Genomic DNA, 24074 nt, shown 5'->3' on the forward strand with positions numbered 1-24074 from the left:
CTGCTAATTGCCTTCTCCCACCTCCCAGCGTGGACAAGAAAAGGGAAGCAATTTTATGCAGCACATAGCAATCAATAGCAATTAGGTGCATCCCCGACTAATCCCATTGAATCCCATCTTGGGGGATGGCCAGTGGAAGACCTCTTAAAGCACACATACCTGCAGACCAGGGTTGGTGGAGGGGAACATGGACGCACACACGCAGGCGCACACACACACACACACACACTAATGGACACAAAAGAAAAGTTTAGCTTCTTCCTTACAGCAAGTGCCAGGACTGTGACAGAACAATTAACTGCTTTGTTTTTCCAATGCTATACTTTATATCGAATGTCCATCGATCTTTTTCAGGAACACACTCCCTCCATTTGTATCAAACAGGCCTTCTCAATTAGATAATTAGATAATTATCTCTGCCTGGTAAACCCTTGCACTGATTATGGAATGCAATTCTACTCTAAAACCACTCATTAGATGGACACAACACATTAATCTAAGTGGGAAGTCCAAATGACGCAAACGAAATGCTGAATTAACGCAACGTTTGTGTAATAACGTTAAGTGCTTTAAAAATGTTTAAAGACGCTATTTGTATTGTTTGTTTTTACAACATGCAATGTTAGCATAACCACTTGTTTACTTTTCCGGGCAAGAAAAAACACTGCAAGTTCATCCGTTTTGTCGTTTTCTGATAGTGACTAGCTGTAGTGTCCAGTCTGCCCTGAAGACACAGCACTGCTCAGACGGCCTATTAAAATTGCTTGTTCTGTAAACACAGCATTGGTCAAAGCTCTTGTCAAATGACCACCACCTGCTCCCGGCAAGAAACTGTAGCTCGACGGCAGAGAACACTTAAATAGCTCCTTTAATGACAGACAGAGAGGTTGCAGCTGCATGTGCAAAGATTCAGATGTTCAAGGGAGTAATTAAACATTCAATCTAATTTCTAACAGCCACCTATGGTCATGAGTTTCCGTCAGAGGGTGGCTGGGTTTAACCTTAGAGACAGGGTTAGAGGTTTGCAGCAGACAGCTGCTCTTTCACATTAAGTCAGAGTCAGTTCAGGTGGTTTGTGGCATCTGATTAATATGAATGAGACAAAAGATGTCAAGAAAAGACAAGAGAATAAAGCATTTTGCTTTTAGTTTCGCTTCAGCATCATAATTGTTTTAATTGTTGTTTATGTGCATCATGTCATCTTAATGGAAATATAATTAAAAAGGCAAACACTCATTATGATTATGAAATAAGATAAGTGACAGCGCAGAATCACCATTCAGTGTGTACAAAAAGTCCTTAGTCCAGTTTTTGAGGGTCTGGTACAGGAAGGAGCTGGAAGGCTGCAATGCAGTTGATAACCCAGGTGGAGGGAGCTGACCATACCTTGCCTCGTCTGACCACTGTGGGCTTGTGTGGCCCTTGGGGGTCAAAGATGATGTACTGGGTGCAGAGTGCCTGGTCAGAGTCTGGCAAGGCGTGGTAGGCAGCGGCGTTCAGGGTTTGTGTAACATCGCTGTCGGGCTTTGGCTGCCGGCTCAGGAGCTGACCCCCTCCCTCCCGGAGCAGCTTGGTGAGCTCATCCTTGGCAGGCGCCTTAAAGGATCCCAGAAGGAAGAAGAAACAGCCATCGAAAAGCGGAGGAAGCTACAAAAGATGAATGATCAGAAAGAAGAAATTGAAACATTAGTGGAAATTTGATCATTTCGTCAACCTTGCTCGAAACTAATACCCTCTCATGCATCAAAAGCACAACTGAGAAGAGAAAAGCCCCGGTGTCTATTATCTTCCTCCATTAAAAATGTTAGTCACTGTGCCAACACGAGGATAAAACCTCGGTCCTTGTGAGAACAGTGGCAGTAGGATTAAAGTCGGCCCTATTGTTTATGATGAAGTTAAATGCTGAATAATTTCTTTGCCACTGAATCTAGGCTCTCATATTACCAATAGTCTGTGTGGACGCTTTGTATTTACTTCTTTACTGCAGAGCCAGAAGACATTTTTATCAGCGCCACTCTCCAGACAAACTCAGAACCACTTAGCATTGATGTTTAAAACAGCAGTGAATTAGGCCACTGGAGACTGTTCTATTCACAGCATCAATGAACTCAACTGTTTTGGGGTGTAAATTGGCTCTCTCAAGAGTTTCCAGTAAGACGGTTCTTTGACTACGCTTCGGTTTGATTTCACTTCTTTGTGATTAAGATTGATGTTGTTATTGTTTTTCTAGAACACTGCGTAGTTGGACATTTTTATTTGGAAGGAAGAAAACAGAAGAAAACCAACAATGGGTACATCTTAAATCTACTGAAGACCATGACCAGAGGAGGTAAAACAAACTCTGTGTTCATCAGCTTCCTGTGCCTCTGAAAGGGGCTGCTACACTTCAGGGAACAAATAGGTATTCACAATGTCACGTATTAATACAGAGCAATGCTGCACATAGGAAATATTTATTACATTATTTGGGCATGTTTTGCCACACTGAATCACAGTGAGTAACAACACAATTTATGTGTAAATGAACAGAAAAAATCATCTCTAATAAATGTTTCTACAGTTTTATCTAAACTACAATAGCTAAAGCAGCCATAGCAAAACAGTATTCACCATCATAACTCTGCACCCACCCCAAGCCAATATTTGGTGGAGGCCCTTTTTCAGAAAACACAGCCTTCAATGTGTGCATCAGCTCTTCCATCTGAACAATGAAGTCTCCATTCTTCTTTACAAAAGTTTCATGGTGACTGGTGAGTGAGTAGCAATTTTCAAGCACTGGCACAAATTTCTTTGTCAAGACCAAAGTCATGATTTTGGCTTGGTTACTGCACAGCACTAATGTAGTTGGTTTGAAGCCATTCCTGTATCATTTTGCATTCTGGTTTTTATCTTCCTAAAAAATAAATTCTCTCCCAATTTGCACTTCCTGTACCAACTGCAGGAGGTTTTACCTCCAGGATTTTGCTACACTCCATTTATTCGCTAGCTACCCTCACAAAGCTTACAGGTCCAGCTGAAGAGAATCATCCCCACAACATGATCCTTGATGGTGGCGTGTTTCAGCAGATGCATGTTGTTTGGATAACGCCAAACACAACCTGCCTTCCCTAATTGGTGATTTCTCGTTCCTCTTTCTGCATCTGTTTGTGAAAAGTTTTGAATCTTTGATTGCACAGTCAACCGTTTTAGACACTTTCCTATTTTGTTGTGTTGAAACCTAATGCTAAAGTCATTTAAATTAGTCAGTCTACATTCAATAAGCTATGATGGTGAAAAAACAGAATTCTCTTAAATTATATATATAAAAAACAATTACACCATGATTCATGGTTTCAAAACATAAAAAGTGCAAGTGTTTACTTGGCATATGTACTGCTGAAGAACAACCATGCACTGCTGCTTAGAAAAACAAATTATTTTCCCAAGGACAGAAGGTCTAGACAATCTATATGCATCTTTTCACATATCTGTTTGTTTGTGTCTCATTTACCAAGCTACATCTGTTGGCGCGACTGCGCTCGGGGCCTTCTCCTGCTTCGTGCTCAGTTTCGGGCATCCACTTGCCTGCCTGCAGACATGCCTCCACCCCTGGCATCAGACAGAGAGACAGAGACAGGGGGAGAGACAGAGAGAGATAAATGAATAAAGCTACAGCTAATTATGTTGACTTGAAAGAGTGTGACACAGCAATTGCAAACAGAGGATGACAAAGCTTATGTCTGTTTTTATCTGAACGACTTGGAAGATTTCAAGTATTGGCAAAGCTGTGATTGTTGACAGCGAAAGATGCCCACAGCATGATGGAGTTAATGATGCAACCCTCGTTTTAAGCATCTCGGGTTTAAAGCGGAATTCGAGCATCATCTCTTTCTCTCGTCTCCAGAGGTTTTACAGAGTCAAATTGGAACTATGTGACAGCCAGCATCGTGGCACTTTTTGAGTTAGAAAAGAACTTTGTTCTAAATCCTGAAGAAAAGCATCTCTAAGGATAGAAAAGTTTTCTTAAAAAGTACAGGCAGATATGGAGGGGGTAGGAAAAAAATCACACATTTTAATGACCCTGTTACTGTCACAGATGAAAAAATGTCTCTGAACACACCACAGTGCCGCTTTTCTTAGTAAGCGTGTTATTACATGATGGGGGTATATTTAAAAAATCCAAGCTCACATTTTAGATTTTGCATGTCTAAACATGTTGAAACTAGATTTGGTTTGGGGGGAAAAAAATGTATAAAGGATGTCACATAGACCTGAGCAACAGACTTGGTCTGAATACAGACTTGCAGTGCAGAGACTTCTCACAACATTTCCAGCCGTGACAGATGCAAACACTCCCACAGGCTAATACTCATCTGCAAGGTATCTACATTTCGCCACACCCACACAACCTTGAAATTCATTACATCTTCAGTTGCAGTTTAGTGTTCCACACTGTTGCTTCCAGCTGCAAGATACCGTTACAAGAATAGATTAGGGTAAAAGTGTGTGTGTGTGTGTGGGTCTGTGTGTACACCTTGTCATAATATAGTCCCTGCCATCAAACAGCAAATTACACACATACACATGCACACACACACACAGTCTCCAGAAGATGGGATGTTGGGCAATTACATTCCTTCATCCCCTTTAATTACAGCTTTCATTTATGGTGCATTTATGCTGCCAGAGACTTGGACAGAGAAGAGGAGAGATACTGGGGTTAATCGCTCCGGACGATGGTGCACAGCGCTGAAGAGGCATTAGCATGTTTGCTAATTACTTTCATATACACAGAAAGAAGCAGGAAAGGTCCTAAACTCTTTCCGCTCCTCTGAGGCCTGTGTACTTCCAAAAGGAGAGGGCACTTTCTGTCTAGTTGGAAAGAAACAGCTACAACTTTTATTGGGAGGAAGCCCCCTCCCTGAGCAAAAGTGCTGGGAAATACACCAAATCGGGAGCAAAAAGTGAGAGGAGGAGGAAAAATCGCACAAGAAGAACAATTTCAAGAGTGAGATGAAAATATCAATCTCATACTTCATGTCTCTGCATTAAGTGTGGAGCTGCAGTTCAGATTTGGCTTGCCTAACTCAGCATAAAGACTGGAGGAGGAGGTGAAACAGTTTCCATGGCTCCAAAGTACATTTTTGTATGAACACCTCTAAAGCCAGATTATTTACACAATGTATCTTGTTTGTTCACCCTATAGCAGAGCAGGAATGTGTGTGCAGCATCCTGCTACAGTGCAGACTGCCAGAGACAGTTGGCGAGCACATGTCCATATTTGTGATTTCTGCACAGGCACAAACACTGTACCAAACCTGGCAACCTCACTGGAGAAAATCATGGTGACTGGTTATTGTTCTCAAAGAAATGCAACATGACTATCCTTTTTACACTTCCGATAAACTACAGAATGAGATTACCGGTAGATGAGACCTGCTGCTTATTTCCCTCTCTCTCTCTGGACTTCACACTAAGCTAGGGTAAACATGTCCTACCTCCTGCATCTACCTCTGAGAAATAAAGCACATGTCCCAAAACGTTACCAAAAGGACTTCAACATCTGAAATCCAGTGAAATCTGAGTGGAGGTTTCTTGCTGAGGTGGAGCCTTGTTCACCAGGATGAAGCTGACTTTCACAATGGGTTTCAAATATACCACTGACCAGAGCTACTTTTACAAGGAAAACACGCTGCAATGAAATGTACAGTACTACGACTGATAAAGAGGTAAACCAGGGCTCGGCCTAGCCAACAATGATACGGCACAAAGGCAGGTGACAGTGAGAACTCGGCTGCTTATGTGTGCTCACACACATACACAAGCCAGGACAAAAACAGATAGGACGGCACAGTGATTGTCACGAGGGAGACAAGCTGTGTCAAGTGCTCAGCCTGCGTGGAGAAAAGAGAGGGGAGGGCAGAATACGGTCCAAACACACAAAATCTTTTATAGTGAAACAACCACATATCTTACCACACACATTCAAAGTTGAAATGCCTTACTGGCAGAGACAGAGACAAGTGTGGATGGCATTTTACTCTACACACGCTTGCACACAGTGAAGAGATCCCACTGACGGATACACCAGTCAAGAGCACACTAAGGTACCAGAACACTCTTTGACAGCGAGTCTCCTTTTACTTCCCCTGAAGCCGTCTTCCTCTGAATATGTGCTTGTTGATTTAGTTCAATAATGCCAGGGAGACTGGCTGAGAATAGCTAAATTTTTTCTAAGTTCTCATCTTGGCACAAATCAAACAGGAAAAGAGAGCTAGCCATCTTTTCATTGCTATTGATATTGAAGCCTGGCGGCGCATTGATTCCCAAATTCCTTCCCGAGTAACCCACCTGCTCTGTTTGGCTGTCAGACATGTAAGATGGTGCGTGCTGTGCATACACACACACACAGCATCAGGCACAAACAATTTACCTGAAAATTACCCGTGGCAAAATGTTCTTTTAATGTTTCCCAAGACATTTCATGTGTTGTAAAAAATAAAAAAGTGTTGTATTTAGAAGTTCCCACTCCAAACACAGCATCTGATTTCATCGGAAAGTTGCTGAGGAGAGGAAGCACGATCGAAAGCACACATCTTCCACTAGTTTAGCACTGAAGGGTAATTAACATTGAAGCTTTAATAGGTCTTTGTGATCATACAACAGCAGCAAATAAACTCCTTATCCCTCATTGCAGCCAGGTAAATGTTTAATTAATAAGCTTGTCATCACGTTTTGAGAAAGTCTGGATGTCAAAGTAACAAACTGCATATTAGCTAATACACCTCCATGGTAGAACACAAAACCCATAAAACTACTCCAAAAACCTTGTGCAGCAAAATCGTCTCTGCACTGTGGTTTCAAGTCCAATATTTACCTCCCAGATTTTCATACTTGTCCTATACTACATTATGCCAAGAGCCACCTTACTGCAGCACATTTAAACTTCAAATGCAAATGGAAATACTCTTTTCTGTGGCTAGAGCACCCTTGAATCACTCTTTCATATGTGACCTTGAAGCAGACAAACACAATAGCTTCACCATATAAAAATGGACGATTAAGAAACACATTGCGAAGGTTTTCCTTTTGCCACTGCAGTAGCTGTGACTAGATTTTGGAAAAGGTCTGAGTAGATGTATCCATGATGAACAGAGTTTTACAATGTTCAGATGTAATTTACGAGTGTCTGAGGAGCCTGTTTCCAAGGCAGGCTTGGCAGGCAGATATGAGGGAATTACTGATTACTGAATTACTCTCATCTAATGCGTAGAAGAAAGCAAATAAGCATATTTTTTAAACTGATGAACTGTTCCTTTAAGGCAATAAATAACAGAGGCAGTCACACTTACTGCTTCACAGGGTGGATATGTCCCCACTGTTATACATACTATATTATAAATACGCCTTCACCATCTTCAAATGCACAAAGTACTCTCTGCTGCCAGCACCACTGTCTCACTGAAAATAATCTCTGTATCTGGCCCAAATACTGGTGTATTCGCAAATTTGCCTCATGTTATCCTGAGCTGCAGTGAAGGAAGAGAGTTAAAACCACTACACTAAATGGATTTCAAGACTGAAAAGAACAGAGTGCAATACATATCTAAACATAATTGTAAATCATTGCCATGGTGAACTCTTATCTCTGTTGCATGCCTTAAAATCTAGGAGATGATTCATTTAACATTCAGGATACTGTGGATTTAAGTGTCTCTGCAGAAGGTGGTTACCCAGGTTCCAACAGCAACATTGTCTAACATGACATCCAAAAATAGCATCTGCAGAGAACTGCTCCAGCCGACGGCTCACTCCATACTTACAGCTGTATCTGACAATCCAGCAGCCAGAAAGGAGACCCAGGAGGGTGGAATAGGTAGTGGGCATGTGTCCTTCTGGCACAACAATGTGGCTCACTGGAGGGATAAGACAGGCAAACAGACACACAAAAGCCAAATTGAAAAGGTGCAAATGAGTTGTGTTACACATGCACAGGGCTGCTGCCTGCTGATGTCCTCCTTGTGTGTCTGCCACCCTTCCCTGTTATACAGTGTGTTACTGCTGAACATGTAGACAGTCCAATTCTACAAGATAACATATTCAATAACTATTACTAAATTATTTCTTCTGCAAGTCTAATGCTGGATTTTAATCAAACATATAACTTGAAAATGTCTCTTCTGACACCTGTTGGGGCCCAGCTTATGTTGAGTTCTTGTAGTACAAAATAAAGTAGGGTCTGGTCATATGGTTAACATCAGTATCAAAATATAAAATATATGAACATATGGTGTAGGTGTGCATGCTACCATGCTGTTGTTTCACAGGTTTAAAAGTCATGTTATTTTAGCTTAGTGAGTTAGCATGCTAACATTTACTAATTGGTACTAACCACAAGGACAAGCTAAGGATAATGGTAGTGTATTATTTGCTGATACTTGGTGAAATGCCAAATTCAAAAAGCTGATTTGAAAATACAAAAGAAAACAAAGATCAATTTCAACCTGAGGGGATGTGAGTGCTTGGTTCAGCAGACCATGTCCACATTCAACTGGGCAAAACAATTCTCCCCTAAAACATAAGCTTGAATATCTAATATGTGTTGAAACAGGATAACACAAGAAGCTGTCCTCATAGTATCAAATTGTTGGTGTTATTGATCAATCAGTTCCAACCCAACTGCACAGTACATTTAAGACCTATGTTCAATTGTTGTGTTTTAATCCATGAATAAATTTAGTGCATGGCTCATGTTAAAATATACGTAATGTCCCTTATTTCACCTGGGCAAACAGGTCATCACTTGGTAAATCTGTCATACAGTTCATGGCAGCACATCAAGGAAAAGCAACTGCTTATTTCATATATTGCTCCAGACAAGGACACATGATTATTAGTTGATTAAAATTTAAATACAGTCTTATTGCCTCTTCATTCAACAAGTGAGCACAGTTGACAAGTTCAAAATGAGCATAATATATCTACAGGGCAAAGACTTCTCACATTGTGCATTGACCGTGAATTTGTAGCTTTGAATTTAAAATGTTAAAATCATTCTCTGAAAGCAACTTTCGCCCCTCTGGTCAGAGGAAGAAAAGTTGTGAATAACACTTGTGTTTTACATTAGTGCTTATTCATCACCCTGACACTACGTCCAAACATTTTATGAGGAATGATTTCAATTACTTTCCTCTTTGATATTCTCCCAGCCATTAACACTGCATCTAGATGGTGGTAAATATGCTGTATAACAAATATTATGATAAGAGCAAAAGACTACCCATTGGGTGGTTGAGCCTGAAATTTTCCCATCTACTCCACCTTTCAGTTGAACAGGGCATCCAAATGATTGTTGATTGCCTATCATAGTGTTTGGCAGGGAGATAGCTTATCAGCCATGGTCCCAATGTACCAGTAATTGGCTGGTAGCTGCTGTTAATTTGCAGTATTGCTGAGAGCCCATGTGTCACAAATAACAACATTAAAAAGCAATCATATGCAACTATAACCTAAGAGGCTTGGTTTGGAACATCGATGAAGTTTAAGCCCCCCCGAGAAGGTTGTGCCTAAATCGCATGAACACTACCTGAGCCAGAAAAGGTGTCAGCCATCTTCCCTCCAAGTAGCTGTCCCAGTTTGGCTAGTTGAAGCTGGGCAGGCTGAGACAGCTTGCTGGCAAGCAACACCACCATTTCATCCCTCCTCACACAGTCACTCACCTAAGAAAGGACATGAGTACAGTTTACAAATGTCTTGGTCAATAATGTAAGAAAATCAGCACTCTGGCCATTACAATTCTTGAGGACACGTAGACATACCGCAGAGAGACTGGCTGAGGGGCTAAAAGAAGCATTAGCATATTGGGTTCCCTCTGAGGCTTCCTGGAAAATCTCCAGCATCTCCAGACTCACTGCATAATCTGCAGGCTGCTTTCCATGCAGATTACTGTGAAGAAGAACATTCAAAAGATAAAGTGTGTCAGTGTCTCACACATCAGTGCAGACCATCTGGTGGTCACAGGGGCAGTCAGACATGTCAAAACTAAAAAACTGACACAAACTGAATTATTTTTGGGATCAATCAAATTAGATTTGTTCAGCGAATACATCAACATGGACAACAAGCAGTTTAGTTCTGTATGGTGCAGTTGTACACATCATATATGTCAGTTATTTATAATTGGTCTGAGATATCCCAAGACAAGTTTCTTCTTCAAGAAATCTATTTTCTAACATGAGTTTTTTTTTAGAACTGATGGATAAATAAGCAATAACTTAAGTGTCAGTTTTTAAAATGTAATTTTACATCAGACTAGTTAAACTTTCCCCCCCAAGCACTTCTGAAGAGACAAATTATTAAGTGCTGGAAATAAGGTGATCAACTGACAAAATGAAATGCCAAACAGAAGAACTCACACCTTGATTCAAGTAAAGTGGGGCAGTACAAATCATTCAAAAACATTAAAAACAAAGTAACATGAAGTAAACAGGTACATTTAGGGTCAGCTCCAGCAAAAGTAAACTGAGGAGAAGATTTCAGAGGGATCTGAATCTTTTTTCTTCCCTTTGGAAAAAGAAAGTAGCAAGAAAGAATAAAGCAAAAAGCCAGAAGCAAGCTTCCCTTTTCAAACCATACACACTTGTTCTTGTCTCTTGGCAGCTAATGAGCAACCTATTTTTTTTATTGTACATCTACGGAGTTAATCACACCAGTTTTTTCAACTGTTGCTGACCTGGACGACAGCCAGTGACCAAGGTTCCTCACATGAAGGCCATGCTGCTATCACTACATTATGAATCCAAAGCATACTATTCTCCAATAAGGTGGTCATTCTTTCATATCTTTTCATCCGTCTCTGCAAATTTGGGTTGTTTTTTTCTTCTTCTTTTTATATGACTGGCCAAGCAGGACATTAAAAATCAATATTTGCCAGTCCAAAGCTCAGAGAAAAACAATTTGGCAATGTCACACCCCACTTGTTCTGTGAAACTGTGCATTCAAGTGTGTCATTCACTTGTTAGAGCATAATTGTTTGATATGAGGTTGAGCTGAAATCTGCTCTCTACTTCATAGGTCATCATGTCCACATACAACACATCACACTGGCCGCAAGAAAAAAAAATCTGATATCAAAAGTTTGAGTCACTACTGAGAAGCACCAACTTTTTAAGATTTCTCAATTAAATATGTTTATCTGGTCAAAGAATCACTTACAGATTCTGTAAAGTCATTTAACTGTGATTCATAGTAGGTGTAATGGCAGTTTAGCATCATCTCAAAAGCAGCATTACACATACAGGCTCACAGAGATTAAATTGTGACTACACTTTTGAGACATTGACAAAATAGCTTCAAAGTATGTATCTATAAGTTTCAGAGCGCTGCAAGAGACACAACCATGGTCACCTTGAGGAAAGAGGGAGAGGAGACAAGAATGAAGAAAAGCGCAGGAGGAGGAGAGGAGACTGAGAGAAGAACCAAGCCCAGCAGGTTGTCACTAAAAGATTAGTCGTCAGCAAAGATAACACCTGGGGGACAATTAATAGGTCCACTGGTCCATAAAATATTTCATTTGGATTCATACCCCCAGCCCCATACAAATACAAACATAAAATGTCCCTGACACTTATACATATGCACACCCACACACACACACGTTCATCTATGCAGCTGCATGTGACAATAATATCTCAAGAAAAATAATGATGCATGGAAAATTGTGCAGAAGGAAAAGTCACAAACACTCTCCCACAAGCCTCTGTTCAGGTAGACAAGTGGGAGGATGGCGCTGGTGTTTCAAGTGGACACCCACTGTAACCATGTAACCTCTTACTCTAACTGGGGGGGGGGGTCAAATATTTATTTCAAGCTCTGCACAGATACAGAGAGCTGTTCAATGGCTCCATCGCACCTAAACAGCATCTCTTCCCTTTGTACATGACAGCCCTTCCTTCTTTACCGATACACAACATGACTACACACCTCAAATTCTGATTATCATCACAATAGCCTTTTTATATGCCCCATTATTCATATACACACCTTAGAGACCCTATTATCCTGGCTCTGTGAAAATGAATGCAATTTTTAAATTCATCTTTTTAGAGAACCACATACTAACATCATGAAAGGTCAATTCAAAATTCAGAATTCGAACCAAGCTCAAGATCACCCACGAGCTGACAGAGCCTTTGAACTATGCAAGCCCCAAACTAAGTCTTAAAAAGGGAGTCATAAGTCTAATCATAGTAACACGTGACAAGCAACTGATGAGGCGGAGGGCAAGGCCTGAATGCATTTTTAATCAAAAGCTCCATTAGTTACATTTCCGTCTTAAACAGTTCACTTTGAATTTGCCCTGATATTTGGATCAACAGGGTGATGCAGCCTTTATTGATGACAGTGAACGTGACTCACCAAGCGCCTCCATTAACTTTGTGGAAGTACTGTGTACTGTACTGCTGTTGTTATGCAAATGCCCTTCTCTGGTGCCAAACTGTGCAAATAATGACTTGGCTTGATGCTCCTAAAAATAGCCTTATTCAAGCTAATAACTATGTTTCAAATGTCATGACTGAACAAAACGAACAGTCCAGTGAATAAAAATTTTGGCAGGGGGATGAAACTTTTAACACTGACAGCATTCATCAAGGAGTACATTTCAAAGACTGGAAGGAAAGAGAAAATGACATCCTTGCACTGAAAGGTGGAAGTATTGTCGTATTCATCTTAAATGCCCCGTGGAGTTTTCTGGTAAACAAGGGAAATGCAAGGTTTCCTTCTAGGACCCACAGTTCTAACAAACACTTTATTTCACCCCTATGGGCTCTATGCACAGCTCCACTACTTCCTGAATTTAAGGCAGCTCCTTTATTTCCTGTCTTACATTATTGGACAAACTGATTAATCCAGGTGTGTCTGAGTAGTCACAATGGTCAGACACACCTGGATTAATCAGTTTGTCCAATAATGTAAGACAGGAAATAAAGAAGCTGCCTTAAATTCAGGAAGTGGTGGAGCTGTGCATAGAGCCCATTAGGATCACATTACAGTACATTGTTTATCCATGATTATTTGTTCACTTCCTTTGTTAGCGCATTGCTGTGTTTTCCTTCCTGTCATTGAAGCATGCTGCCGCTGAAAATCTTTGTGACAGTGGTTCTAACAATTGGCAGAAATATGTGTTGTGTCACCAGCATGGTTGTGCTTTTGATGCACCCTGGTGCACGTGCATGATAACAAACGAAATGGTGGCGTTAGGACCCACACTGGTTACAGTGCCAAAAATGCCGCAGGGTGCCTTTTATGATATGAGCTGAATTAATCCAGTTGAACAAAATATCTTGTGTAATGTCTGAATCTAAATGTTTCATCGGTGTATTTATGAATGTTCACGCTGTTTCCACTTCTAAGGACAATGCTGTGTTGGCGTTATAACCAACCGTGAACATCCTTGTTCATTATATGACCTTGTGTGAACAATAGTCCAGTGCTGCCAATATGGATTCAGCGTGAGGTATGCAGGGGGTTTTATATAATATGGATTTTGTGCTTCAGACTTAGGGTCGTCATTAGGAGTTCACAGTTAATTCAAATGTATGAGGCATTTTGTTTCCATAAACACAATTTCACTGTCTTACTGCACTGACATTAACATAAACAGTGACTGAGGTATGAATAGGAAACTGATTGGCAATAAAATTTAGTATTCAAGGTATAAAATATACAAAGTGTCACAATTGCCCCTTAATTTTTGAGAGCATAACATATGCTATCAAGTAGCACCTTGCATGCCCTATCCTGTTTGTCCAAATATGCTGCACCGGTTTATATTTATGCTTACGGAACTAAGACTTATAGTCAGGAGCCCAGCTGTGTATGCTGTGCAGCCTCTCGGAAAATGCTTAAACCTGTTGTTTTTGAGATAACAGAGAATGGTCGACCATATTAAACATATTAGTATTCACTTGTAAATTCTCTTAGGAGACTTCCTTCAGTATTTCTGATACTACTCAGCAAAGTCAAAAACTTCAGCTGGATACAAAGTGGACTCACTGTCTCAGATTTAGATGACAAGGCCAATACAACAACAACAAAATGCAGTCCAATTGTTCAAACTTGAAGTGCAGAGAAAAACAGACAAACAATGAAAATCTGCAAAACGTGTATTTCCATCCCCAGACCTGTGTGCCAGTCATTCCATTAGGGATTGTTTTGCGTCTTGTGTGTGTGTGTGTGTGTGGCTTTTGGCCACCAAGGTGAAGACTGCATTCGTCTTGCAGAGTCCTGACACACTGTCCCAATCACTGCCTGTTTTCTTTGGCTTGCAGACAAGTAATAAAGGTAAAAAGGAGAAAATGTACGACTCTGCAGTCAGAACCCATCAAAGCAAAGAGGCAAATCAAATGAAATGAAGACAAAAGAACCATTTGCTAACTGACCAAAACACTGACGCTGATCAACTTCTCTATTGAACACACTGATTAACCAGCATTCTCTCCCTCATTATGGACAGTGCTACATATCTGCCCTGCCTCCAATGGCCAGAAACGCTGATGCAGCATCAACTGATTGACCAACAACTAATCAGCATCGGTCGATTTTCTTACATCTATGCACCTCCATACTGCACTAACGCACACCCTGTTCTTAATTACAGAGGGCTGAATGCCTGGTACAATAAATGATAAACAGGCACTCAATATATATTGAAGTGGAAAATAAGTACCAGTCCAGAACAACAAGAAGTGCCTCTGTGCAATTAAATACAATGACTATGCAATATTAACTTACATACAATGTTCAGATACTGTTGCGGTTTCTACTCAAGTTGTCTTACTCAGTTGAAAGGTACATAATATTTTGTCTGCCTTCCTTACATATACAGAGAAGCAAAATAACAAAAGACTGGAGTCAAGGTCTTTTGTTTAGCTGTTACTCAGTAAAGTGCACACTAGGGATGAGGTAGAATCAAATTTCCATGCTTCATGATAACTGTGCCCAGAAATGTCACAGTAAACAAATTTGATCACTATATTACTCATATACAATGAAATTTGATTTTACAAAGGGCACAGACCCTTTTCCACAGTTTTAACATTAGGAGGAAACAGCATAGCAGCAGCATACTTGACAATGTCTCATGTTTCATTTGTCTGGAGGCTGCTGCATCTCACACAATGGTGCTCAAAACTGCAGCTTGTGAGTGTTGTAATTTGCAATATGTGATGTTTTCTTTATTATTATTTTTCAAATTAATTCAGTTCTACATGGACTCAAGTTTTAAAGAGCAAAGTACAAGAAGTGTTTTTCTATGTTTTTCAGGGTAAAAGTTCTGCTTCTGTTCTGACAATGAGTAGAACATTTTGAAGACCAGTGCCGAGCCAAACATGATATATACTGTCAGTTGCTTTACGAATGCTAGGCCTTCTTCACGGTGACCCATATTCCTTGTATAGGTCTGACCCTGATCTTGTGATGGGTCATTATGCAACTCCTTACAAAAGCCAAACTGCCTCTGCAGCAGTATACACACTTACAAGTTAAAAAGAAAGCAGTTCAGTGGAGCACTTCACCTGCAAACCCATTAACTCATTGAGTGCCGCGCTCCTTTCCAAAGTTTTAGTCAAGTGTACCGGCAAATTAGACCATATTTGACTTTTTATTTTAGAGCCATAGTGTATTCTATATTATTGCCACCAACACATACTGTGGCTCATTTGAAAGGTTTAACTTTATCCTTCAAATGGCCACAAACCGTTTGTTTCTACGTGCCTCCGTTCCTGAGAAAAGTCAAGCTAAACATGGCTGGGTTTCACCAAAATCCCTCCTTTTTTTCTAGAAAAGGAGATAGAGCGTCTTTTATGAAAGGTGCGCTGTTTGTGCCTGTCGCTCTTCTCACACTCGCATTTCTGGATCAAAAGGCTCGTATAAGATAAATATACACAACAATTGTTGTTCTATTCACAAAACCACCATCGGGGGCGGGGGGGGCGCCACTAAACAACAATAACACAGACGCACCGTGCCGTGTCACAGCCTCTCGCCGCGGAACGTGAGGCTCTGCCGGCCACAGCGGCTCGCGAACACCGGTCCCGCCGGTGGTCGTGGTCCTTCTGTGGTACGGGTCGGTGGTGCCGGTCTGCTTTGACCCAGAGACCATCAGATTTTACCGCGGGAGGACTTTGGGGAGGACACGGTGTTGCTCCAGATGAAGACCGGGCGGGACTATCGGCTGAGAGCTTCCTGGTTCAGCTCCCAGCTGCTGCAGCCTCGCGGGTGAGAGCGGAGCAGCAGCAGAGCAGCTGCGGCGCAGCTGCGCTGCATCTGCATGCAGAACTCCGTTTGCAGAAGCTGAGTTATGATAAAAACTTCCAGATCATGAGCTGTCATGTGACTTTGATCGTCATCTATTTCAGTTCTCCTCGTCGTAGAGTCCCCAAATTTACATATAATGTGTATTAAAGTGTCTATTTTCATAATTTAAAAAAAAAGCAAAAAACGAAAAATTTCGTTTTTGGCACTCAACGCATGGGAACGAAAAACGAGAAATTACGTGGTTGGCACTCAATGAGTTAAAATGGAAGAATGGAGAAAAAAATAACACTTAAAGCAGCTTACAGCACATTCTTTGAGGCTCCATGCCGCAGCAGCAGTTTGACTATGGCTGTACGTCCGTTCCTCACAGCATCATGGAGTGGCGAGTCGTTTTCATAGCCAGGTGTATTCAGCAGGGCTCCACTTGAGACCAACACCTCCACAACTGCCATGTGACCTAGGTTGCATGCCTCATGCTGAAAACAAAGAGCAACAACCTTCACAAGTTATCCTGCTCCGCTTTGATCTCGTTTTTCTCTCTCATGCTAAAAAAAAATACCCTTATTTTTCTGTATGGATCCTAAATTCACATCTATTTTCAATCACTGTAATATCAGTTTTTTCCCTAGATGATGCCATTTTTCTAGAGGAGATGTTTCAAAGAGTTCAAAAGAATTTGATTATCTTGGATGGTAACGTTTTTGATCCCACATGCATCTTTGCCTTGAGGATGATGTAAAAAAGGTAGCCAAACAACCTCATGACTGGCAATCAGATATTTCAGTTCAATCGCACTTCATTAGTTATGTAGATAATAATTCAAACGGTCCCATTGTCAGAGGAGAATTCTCAAATGCTATCATGGTATACTTTTCTTATTTTCTTGAATTTACGTGAATGGGAGAGTTTTATTCATTAGTTTAATAATAATAATAATAATAATAATAATAATAATACATTTTATTTGTAGGCGCCTTTCTAAACACTCAAGGACACCACACATTCGTTAGATAACAATAATAATAATAATAATAATAATAATAATAATAATAATAAAGTGTATTCTCACTTTTTTCTCAAATCTGAGAGCTTCCTTTGGGAGAGAGATTAAGACACACTGTAGTCCTTTCAATTTGTTCCAATTCAGTTTAATTTAGCTCAAGTAGTCCAAGCAGCACACAACTTGCTTTGTAGAAGAAAAAATACATAAATAAGAATCAGCTAATATTAAGAAGAATGTGAAACTGTAATATATTGTCTTTATTTATCAAGAAATTCAAGATGTGTAATTTGCTCAGTTATCCATGCATCTTACTTTCAGTTTGATTTGAGTTGTCGCAGCTTTGGACTTGACACAGTAAATGTTAAACTCTATTGGCTCAACATCAGATGGGCAAACGAAATCTAAACGGGTAAAATGTTGCCTTAATGCTGTGTGTCTGGGGGGAATATAATGCCAGGGAGCTCTAGATGATGGTAGTCTGTCAAGTCAGTTAGCTCCTCTGCCTTCCCTGATACATACAATCAGTCAAATAGGAATATCTCAGTCTCTAAGCCTAATGATAGCAATTTGAAAGATAGTTGAAAACTGTCAGAACTCAAATTGAAAATTCAGGTTTGAGTGGATCATCATGACATCAAGCAGCCACATGACGTGCTGCAGCAGGATAGTGGCAAACACCTTCATATTTGCTATGTATAGAACTAAAATGTGCTCCGGCAGCAACGAAGGATTTTACAGTGTGTCATGTGGAGGTAATGTAAGACTACACCATTAAAAGAGCACAAACTTTGGGGATTAAACCAGCATGCATAAAAACAACTGATGCCTGCAGTATTTGACTCTCTGTGGTATAATGTGCTTTATCAATCACATAGGTACTGTATGTATGTATGGTTAATTCCTGATAAACTAACTTTTTTCCAACCAGCTGATGCATTGTAAATTTTTACTTTAGATCGTACTCTTGAACTGGTGTATTATTTTGAGACGGGACTTCTCATAGGCGGTGAAAATAGCAGATTAATTGTGTACAGTGTACTGCCTGTTTCTCAGTGCAGCGCCATGCGCCGGTGTTTCTCAGTGGGGGGAGCAGAGACCTTTCTACTGCAGATATTATACTTATGGCCATTTGTACTTATTACAACCCCACTTCTTCAAGAAGGCTGAACTATCCCTTTAACTTGCATGCACACTCATAACAGCAGCAGAGCACAAACAGTGAGCATACATGTTGGTTTATCAGAAAAGACATACACACTAAATGGCTCACTGTAAATTTTGCATGGGTTTACTAGAGAAGAAAAACTGCTGTGAACATAAAGGCCTTTGTGTGACAAACCAGTGTGTGTATCAGAAATAAAACACCGCAGCTCTTTCATCACAGGAAGAAAAAGAAACACCCTGACAGTGTAGAAAAACTATTAACCTAACAATTGTTGTCACTGAGAGTTTCCTCAGACAACAAATAACGCTTTCAGATGCATCACTTGTTGTATTAGTCTTACCAGAGGTGTCCACCCAGCATTATCCTTCAGGTTAGGGTCAGCCCCCTGGTCCAACAGTTCCTTGACAGCCTCTACATCTCCCTGCAGGACCCAGAGAGAACAACAAACCTTGAGGTCAGAATTGCAGACCTGTAAACGCAACCCTTCAAACACAGCAGCTGATCCCAGTGTACCAAAGCCCCAGTGTTTATCAATCACACTCCACAGTGGGCCATTGATTACCTTGTCGGGGATCCAGAGGAGGATTACAGCTATGTTTACAAGGATTACTGTAAAACGGTTTATTCTCAACAGAGCAGAACATGACTGAAGACAAAAATGTTCAACGGGAAAGGAGAAACCAGATATTTAAGATACCTAAACCCGCAGATTTGTGCCAAATGCAACTTAAAAAGACTAGATAGAAACAAGGAATGTGACAGGCCAAGTTTGCACTTTGCACATTCAGCTGTTGAAAAATTCTCAGAAACTTCTTCTGCTTTTAAATAAATAAGCAATTACATAAAAGAAATAATAATTCTGAGAACATCATTTTATTTCATTCCATTTTGATTTAGCTAATTTAGATTTGTTAATAATTTAAATACCTAATTTATTTAGGACTTAGTTCTTGCAGAATCCAATAGAAAGAGTGAAGTAAACAACTTTAATTATTCAAAAAACTCTACCTTTATAGCAGCTAGGTGCAGAGGGGTCTCTCCTCTGTGGTTTCTCTTCATAACTGCAGGGCTTCCTGTGCTGGGCCGTCCAGGTGTGCCATGAGAACGAGGAGAGCTTCGACCAATGGTGTCGAGGACAGAGGGGGAGATCTTGCTGCCCCTTTTGCACGTGGGGCTCATCAAAAACGTGGGGTTAAGGACGACTGGAGACAACTGAGCTTGCGATTTTCTCCTCCGGCCTGGGGAAGTTTTAGGCCTTTTTGGTGTGGTCTCCAAGGTGCAAACTTTCTCCACAGCTCTGGATCTTTTTGAGGGAGGCTTTGGGGGTGAAATGTTCTTCTGTTTTTCAAGATCTTCGGTTGGGTTGAGGTCATTTACAGACAGTGAGCTTTGTTGAATGACACCATCTGACATGCTCTGAGCGTCTGAAGTGGAGCAATTGATTTCAGTGGTGCTACCTCTTGAGAGACTTTCCTTCATGGTGCTGCTGCCAGGGCTGGGTTCAACAGTGCCCCCGTTTGGCACTGCAGGCTTAGGATGGTCAGAGGTGACAGCAGGGGTTAGGAAGGAAACCCTTTTACTGGCCCTCCTTGGCGGCTCAGCACTAGGCTTTTCCTTTAAGGCATCTACATCCCCACTGATCCCCCACTGCTGATTTATAGCCTCCAGCCTGTTCTTCTTCATCATCTGGTGGGTCTGCATTCGTGTGGTCCGTGTAGCTCCCTGCACCAATTCCTTCCTGCCAGCTGCATTTTTCTTGGTTGGCCTCTTCTTTCTGTTTCTGTTTTCATTGTTGCATTTTTGAGAAGAAGAAGAAGAGTCTTGGGAGGACGAGGTGAAATTGAAAACTGACAGGTCCTGTCCTTGAGCAGTAATGGTATCTGGCTGTGCTGCAGCTGTTTCTCCAGAAGACCTGCTGTCCGGCGCTGTGACCTCTGAAGACTTCTCCACTGTGCAGCGTACCTTACGGCTGCGGGGGCTGAACCAGATCTTGAAGTTCTTCTTGTGTTTTAAGACAGGGCTCTGAGGCTGGCTCTGACTCTCAGCGACGGAGGAGTCTGCAATGAATCAACAAAGAAAAATGTTTAACAGAACAAAAAGCTTCCATCCTTTGTGTACTATAATTTTTTTCCCTGTGAATTGCTATCAAGAAGGCTCTTTGTGTTTGAAATAACCTCCCAGTACCGGTTGAGAGGGAAAAAAGAATAACATCAGACTTGAATTATGCATTGCCAGACACAAACACTGTCATTTGACAGAGGTATAGAAGTAACCAATCAACTTTTAACCTTTTATTTAAAACTGCCTAAATTTAGACTCCATAGCAACCTGTAGATTTGTTAACATTGTCACAACAAGGATCTTAAAGTTGCTGTGTAGTTCTCTGTCAAAGCTGAGGTCTACGTGCAAACTAAACAGCACCATGGTTATTTGCACTCTATAATTACTGTCATTACCAGGATGCAAGATGATGGGCAATGAAGAAAATAAGCCATAGGAATGAATCACAGACAATGTTAAGTACTTCAGTCAGCAATTGATAAGGGGATGTGAGGGCAGATGAGCACGGAAGGAAACATAATATAAGACATGGATTTGCAAAGATAGCCCTGAATTATGTGTCCAATCTGTTATACAACTTCCACCATCTACCTGGTTGTTCAATGGGACTGAACAGGGACTCCAACCCACTGAAGAGTTGTATGACGCTGCTCAGCTGCCTGTTGATTTGAATGTCCTTCACCCATGCAGGGCTGTGACACACCACGCAGCCATCTCCCGCCCGGGGGCCAGCACAGGACCTGAGCAATAAATATTTCTTGAATTAGGCATCTACTTCACAGTCCAGTACAAAGAAATACAATCAGCTTATTGATTACCTTTTTAAGACCATTCAGTCAAGACGAGAGGGCACAAATGAGGACTAGTTTATGCCGACACACACACTCAACTTTTAACACGGCAAACTACGTGCTGTAACTAACAATGACTTCCACAAATTCTGCTACTAAATTGCTGTATTTTCCATGTCCCGAAATATATATGTAATACTTATTACAATAGTGCTTTTATTGCCATCTTTACTAATAAGAGACACTGGCCCTAGTGCTTAAAAATATTGATGATCAGAATTAGATGATTGGTTGAAAAGAATATGAATCTGTTTTAGAAAAATACTTATTATTCAAGAATTGGTCAATCTATTCTCTATTATACAAAGGGAAAATACAGCAAAAGACTACTCACATTTGGCATTTCAATTTGTCACAGCTTGGAAAACAGGTTCTAAATACATGAAATTTATTATGGCATTGTTCCATTAATTTTTTTTTGCCAGTGAACCAGCATGCATGATGCTAGAACCCTGTCATTTACAGCTCATCTGGATGTAATGGAGCCATCATTTAGATGATTAGTTACACCTGTTTGACAAATACGTTCCCCTTGTGACACAGGTCTATTGTTAATGAGCATGTCAGTAAAACATGTGAAGCTGAGGTTACATTACCTGCACAGCATATGCTCACACATTCCCAGACACACAGGCTCCTTCATTAAATTCGAGCTGGAAAAAAAGAGAGAAATATATGTAAGGACAGTATTAGGAAAAGAAACAAGTATCTAACACTAGAACAAACATGATGACCTGGTATTTGTAAAGTGACATAACCAGACTAAAAGTATTCTGACAGGCCTCAACAATTAATCAAAATATTAACGAAATTGCAATATGGGCAAGTGCAATATTTCAAATTGCAGGAGCTGGAACATCATATTCTCCAAATGAAAGGAAACATGTTTGCACAATGCAGACCAGCTGTATCGTTACCATTATAATTCTGATTATGTATCATTCAGACCTACTTGCTAACTAGAACTAAATGTGTGCAGCTGAGGCTGACAGGATTATCTTTACAGCAGTGGTACAGACTCGTATAACAAAATACTGGACACAGTGAAAACCTGAGCTGTTGATGGTGCTAGAATAAAATGTTAGGAAATCAATCTTTCAATCAAAAACTCAAGAACTACTCGGGAGGACATGGAGTGGCAAGTTTTATAAGGACACACACTGCAGGAAGAGGAGTTCATCAGAAACATGAATGCCTCCCCCCAAGCAAAGGACACAGTGGTATCTGCAGCCTCTGGAAAAGACCGGAAAGAACATGAGTACTGCTGGAGTTGTCAACTGCATGGGATAGTAGAGACAGCAGAGAGCTCCAACGTGATCTCGGACCCCGCACAGAGTACATTTACCATAATCTCTGCATCTGAAGCAACCAGCACTGTGTGGGACCCCTGCTCTGCTTCCTACTGACTCCTCAATCCTCGTGCCATCTGGCTGGATCAGGCTGGATGTTAAGCACTGTATCCAGACTGTGTAACATAGCCTCTTCCCACAGTAGATCCAGTACGTTACATACGCATCTTGCCACCTTCAAACACTCTTCCTTCCTGACTACCTGAACCAAATCTGCGCTGCTGTGGGCTACAGTTTCTGTTGATCACCAGGCTTTTCCAGCTGTGTGTTTGTTATTTGATATAAGTGCAGTATCATGCACTGCAGCTGTAACGTTACTATCGTTGCACATCGGTTCTGGCAAACATACTGTTTACGAATGGGACGTCAATAACGAACTATTATTGTTGCGAGTTAGAAGGATACAGTAAATTAGCTTTAGCTTGTAAAGTTAATGCCACTGACGAGGGGACAGTGCTGACGTTCCTCTTCGTGTTTACGTTACGTTTCTACGTAGTTGTACCGAGCTAACTAACAGCACATAAATTGAAATAAACCAGGTTTAAACACGGCAGCAGTATAATTAGCGTTAACGTTAAGTTACACAACAAAGGCGTCCGTCATTAACCAGCTACACTCAGTAACTACTGAGTGTAACTGACGAGTTAGTTACACTCTTTAACTTACCATTTGGAGCAGAGCAGCAGTTGTCGAAACTTCGCCACCGCCTCTTTAGTCCTGCTCCAGTCCTCTGTCTGCACGGAGCCGTCATTATTCATCCTGAGGAGAAGACGTTTTATTATTTCAGCTCCCTGCTCTTCTGTTTTTACTTTTTCTTCAGGACGGACGATTACAAAACAAGACGAACTTACTTCCTGTTACTTGCATCTCCCGCCAAATAGCAGGAAGTGATGGTTGCCCACAACTACGTCGATGACGTAATTTCGGCCCTCCCACAAGTATGCGGTCAAGTTTTCTGTTTCTGCGTATTGTAATGTGTTCATGAATTATAACATTTATGTCTATTTACCATGGTGCGTATGTTACCTGACCTGAACATTTCAACACAATTCAACAGCAACATTTGTTAATATAGTATCTGATTCTGCAAGTCATTAGTTCTGTTTCTTTATCAACTTATAATTTAACATCAAACAGCCTATCAGTATCGCTAATGTGATGATCTACAAAATCTGTCTACAACAAGTGGGCATTGTAAATAAAGATCAAAACTGGTTTACTGATCTCTGATGAGCTCTGTTTATTACTACATTGATAATAACAAGCATAGCTGTGTTATCCTTAGATGCATTAACCAAATGCCACTGTGGACTATTGAATATGAATTTGTGTGCAGGCAAATCATCAAA

General features: G+C 40.8%; 1 protein-coding gene across 1 annotated transcript; it reads right to left on the reverse strand.

Annotated features, from left to right (window-relative positions):
• Positions 1-850: 850 nt before the first annotated feature.
• bard1 (BRCA1 associated RING domain 1) lies at positions 851-23610 on the reverse strand. Its single transcript, XM_085765629.1, has 11 exons — positions 23392-23610; positions 21973-22029; positions 21117-21265; positions 19473-20521; positions 18805-18885; positions 16600-16772; positions 9798-9924; positions 9566-9698; positions 7803-7895; positions 3491-3588; positions 851-1647 (listed from the first exon to the last, which is right to left on the reverse strand). Exons 1-11 carry the CDS (start codon positions 23481-23483, stop codon positions 1300-1302), a joined length of 2400 nt encoding a protein of 799 aa, XP_085621755.1. The 5' UTR covers positions 23484-23610; the 3' UTR covers positions 851-1299.
• Between the last annotated feature and the right edge of the window lie 464 nt (positions 23611-24074).

Source organism: Trachurus japonicus, chromosome 21 (genome assembly GCF_045865225.1).
Source record: "Trachurus japonicus isolate A0001 chromosome 21, Traja_1.0".
Classification (NCBI taxonomy): domain Eukaryota; kingdom Metazoa; phylum Chordata; class Actinopteri; order Carangiformes; family Carangidae; genus Trachurus; species Trachurus japonicus.

What these genes read in the sequence shown, in the direction of transcription:
- bard1 (XM_085765629.1), bottom strand. Translation starts at nt 23,483, where the DNA reads ATGAATAATGACGGCTCCGTGCAGACAGAGGACTGGAGCAGGACTAAA. An exon ending in CAGTCCCATTGAACAACCAG is followed by an intron (nt 20,522 to 21,116) that starts GTAGATGGTGGA and finishes GATTCATTGCAG; the next exon opens with ACTCCTCCGTCGCTGAGAGT. An exon ending in GGAGCCTCAAAGAATGTGCT is followed by an intron (nt 9,925 to 16,599) that starts GTAAGCTGCTTT and finishes TCTTCTTCACAG; the next exon opens with TAATCTGCATGGAAAGCAGC.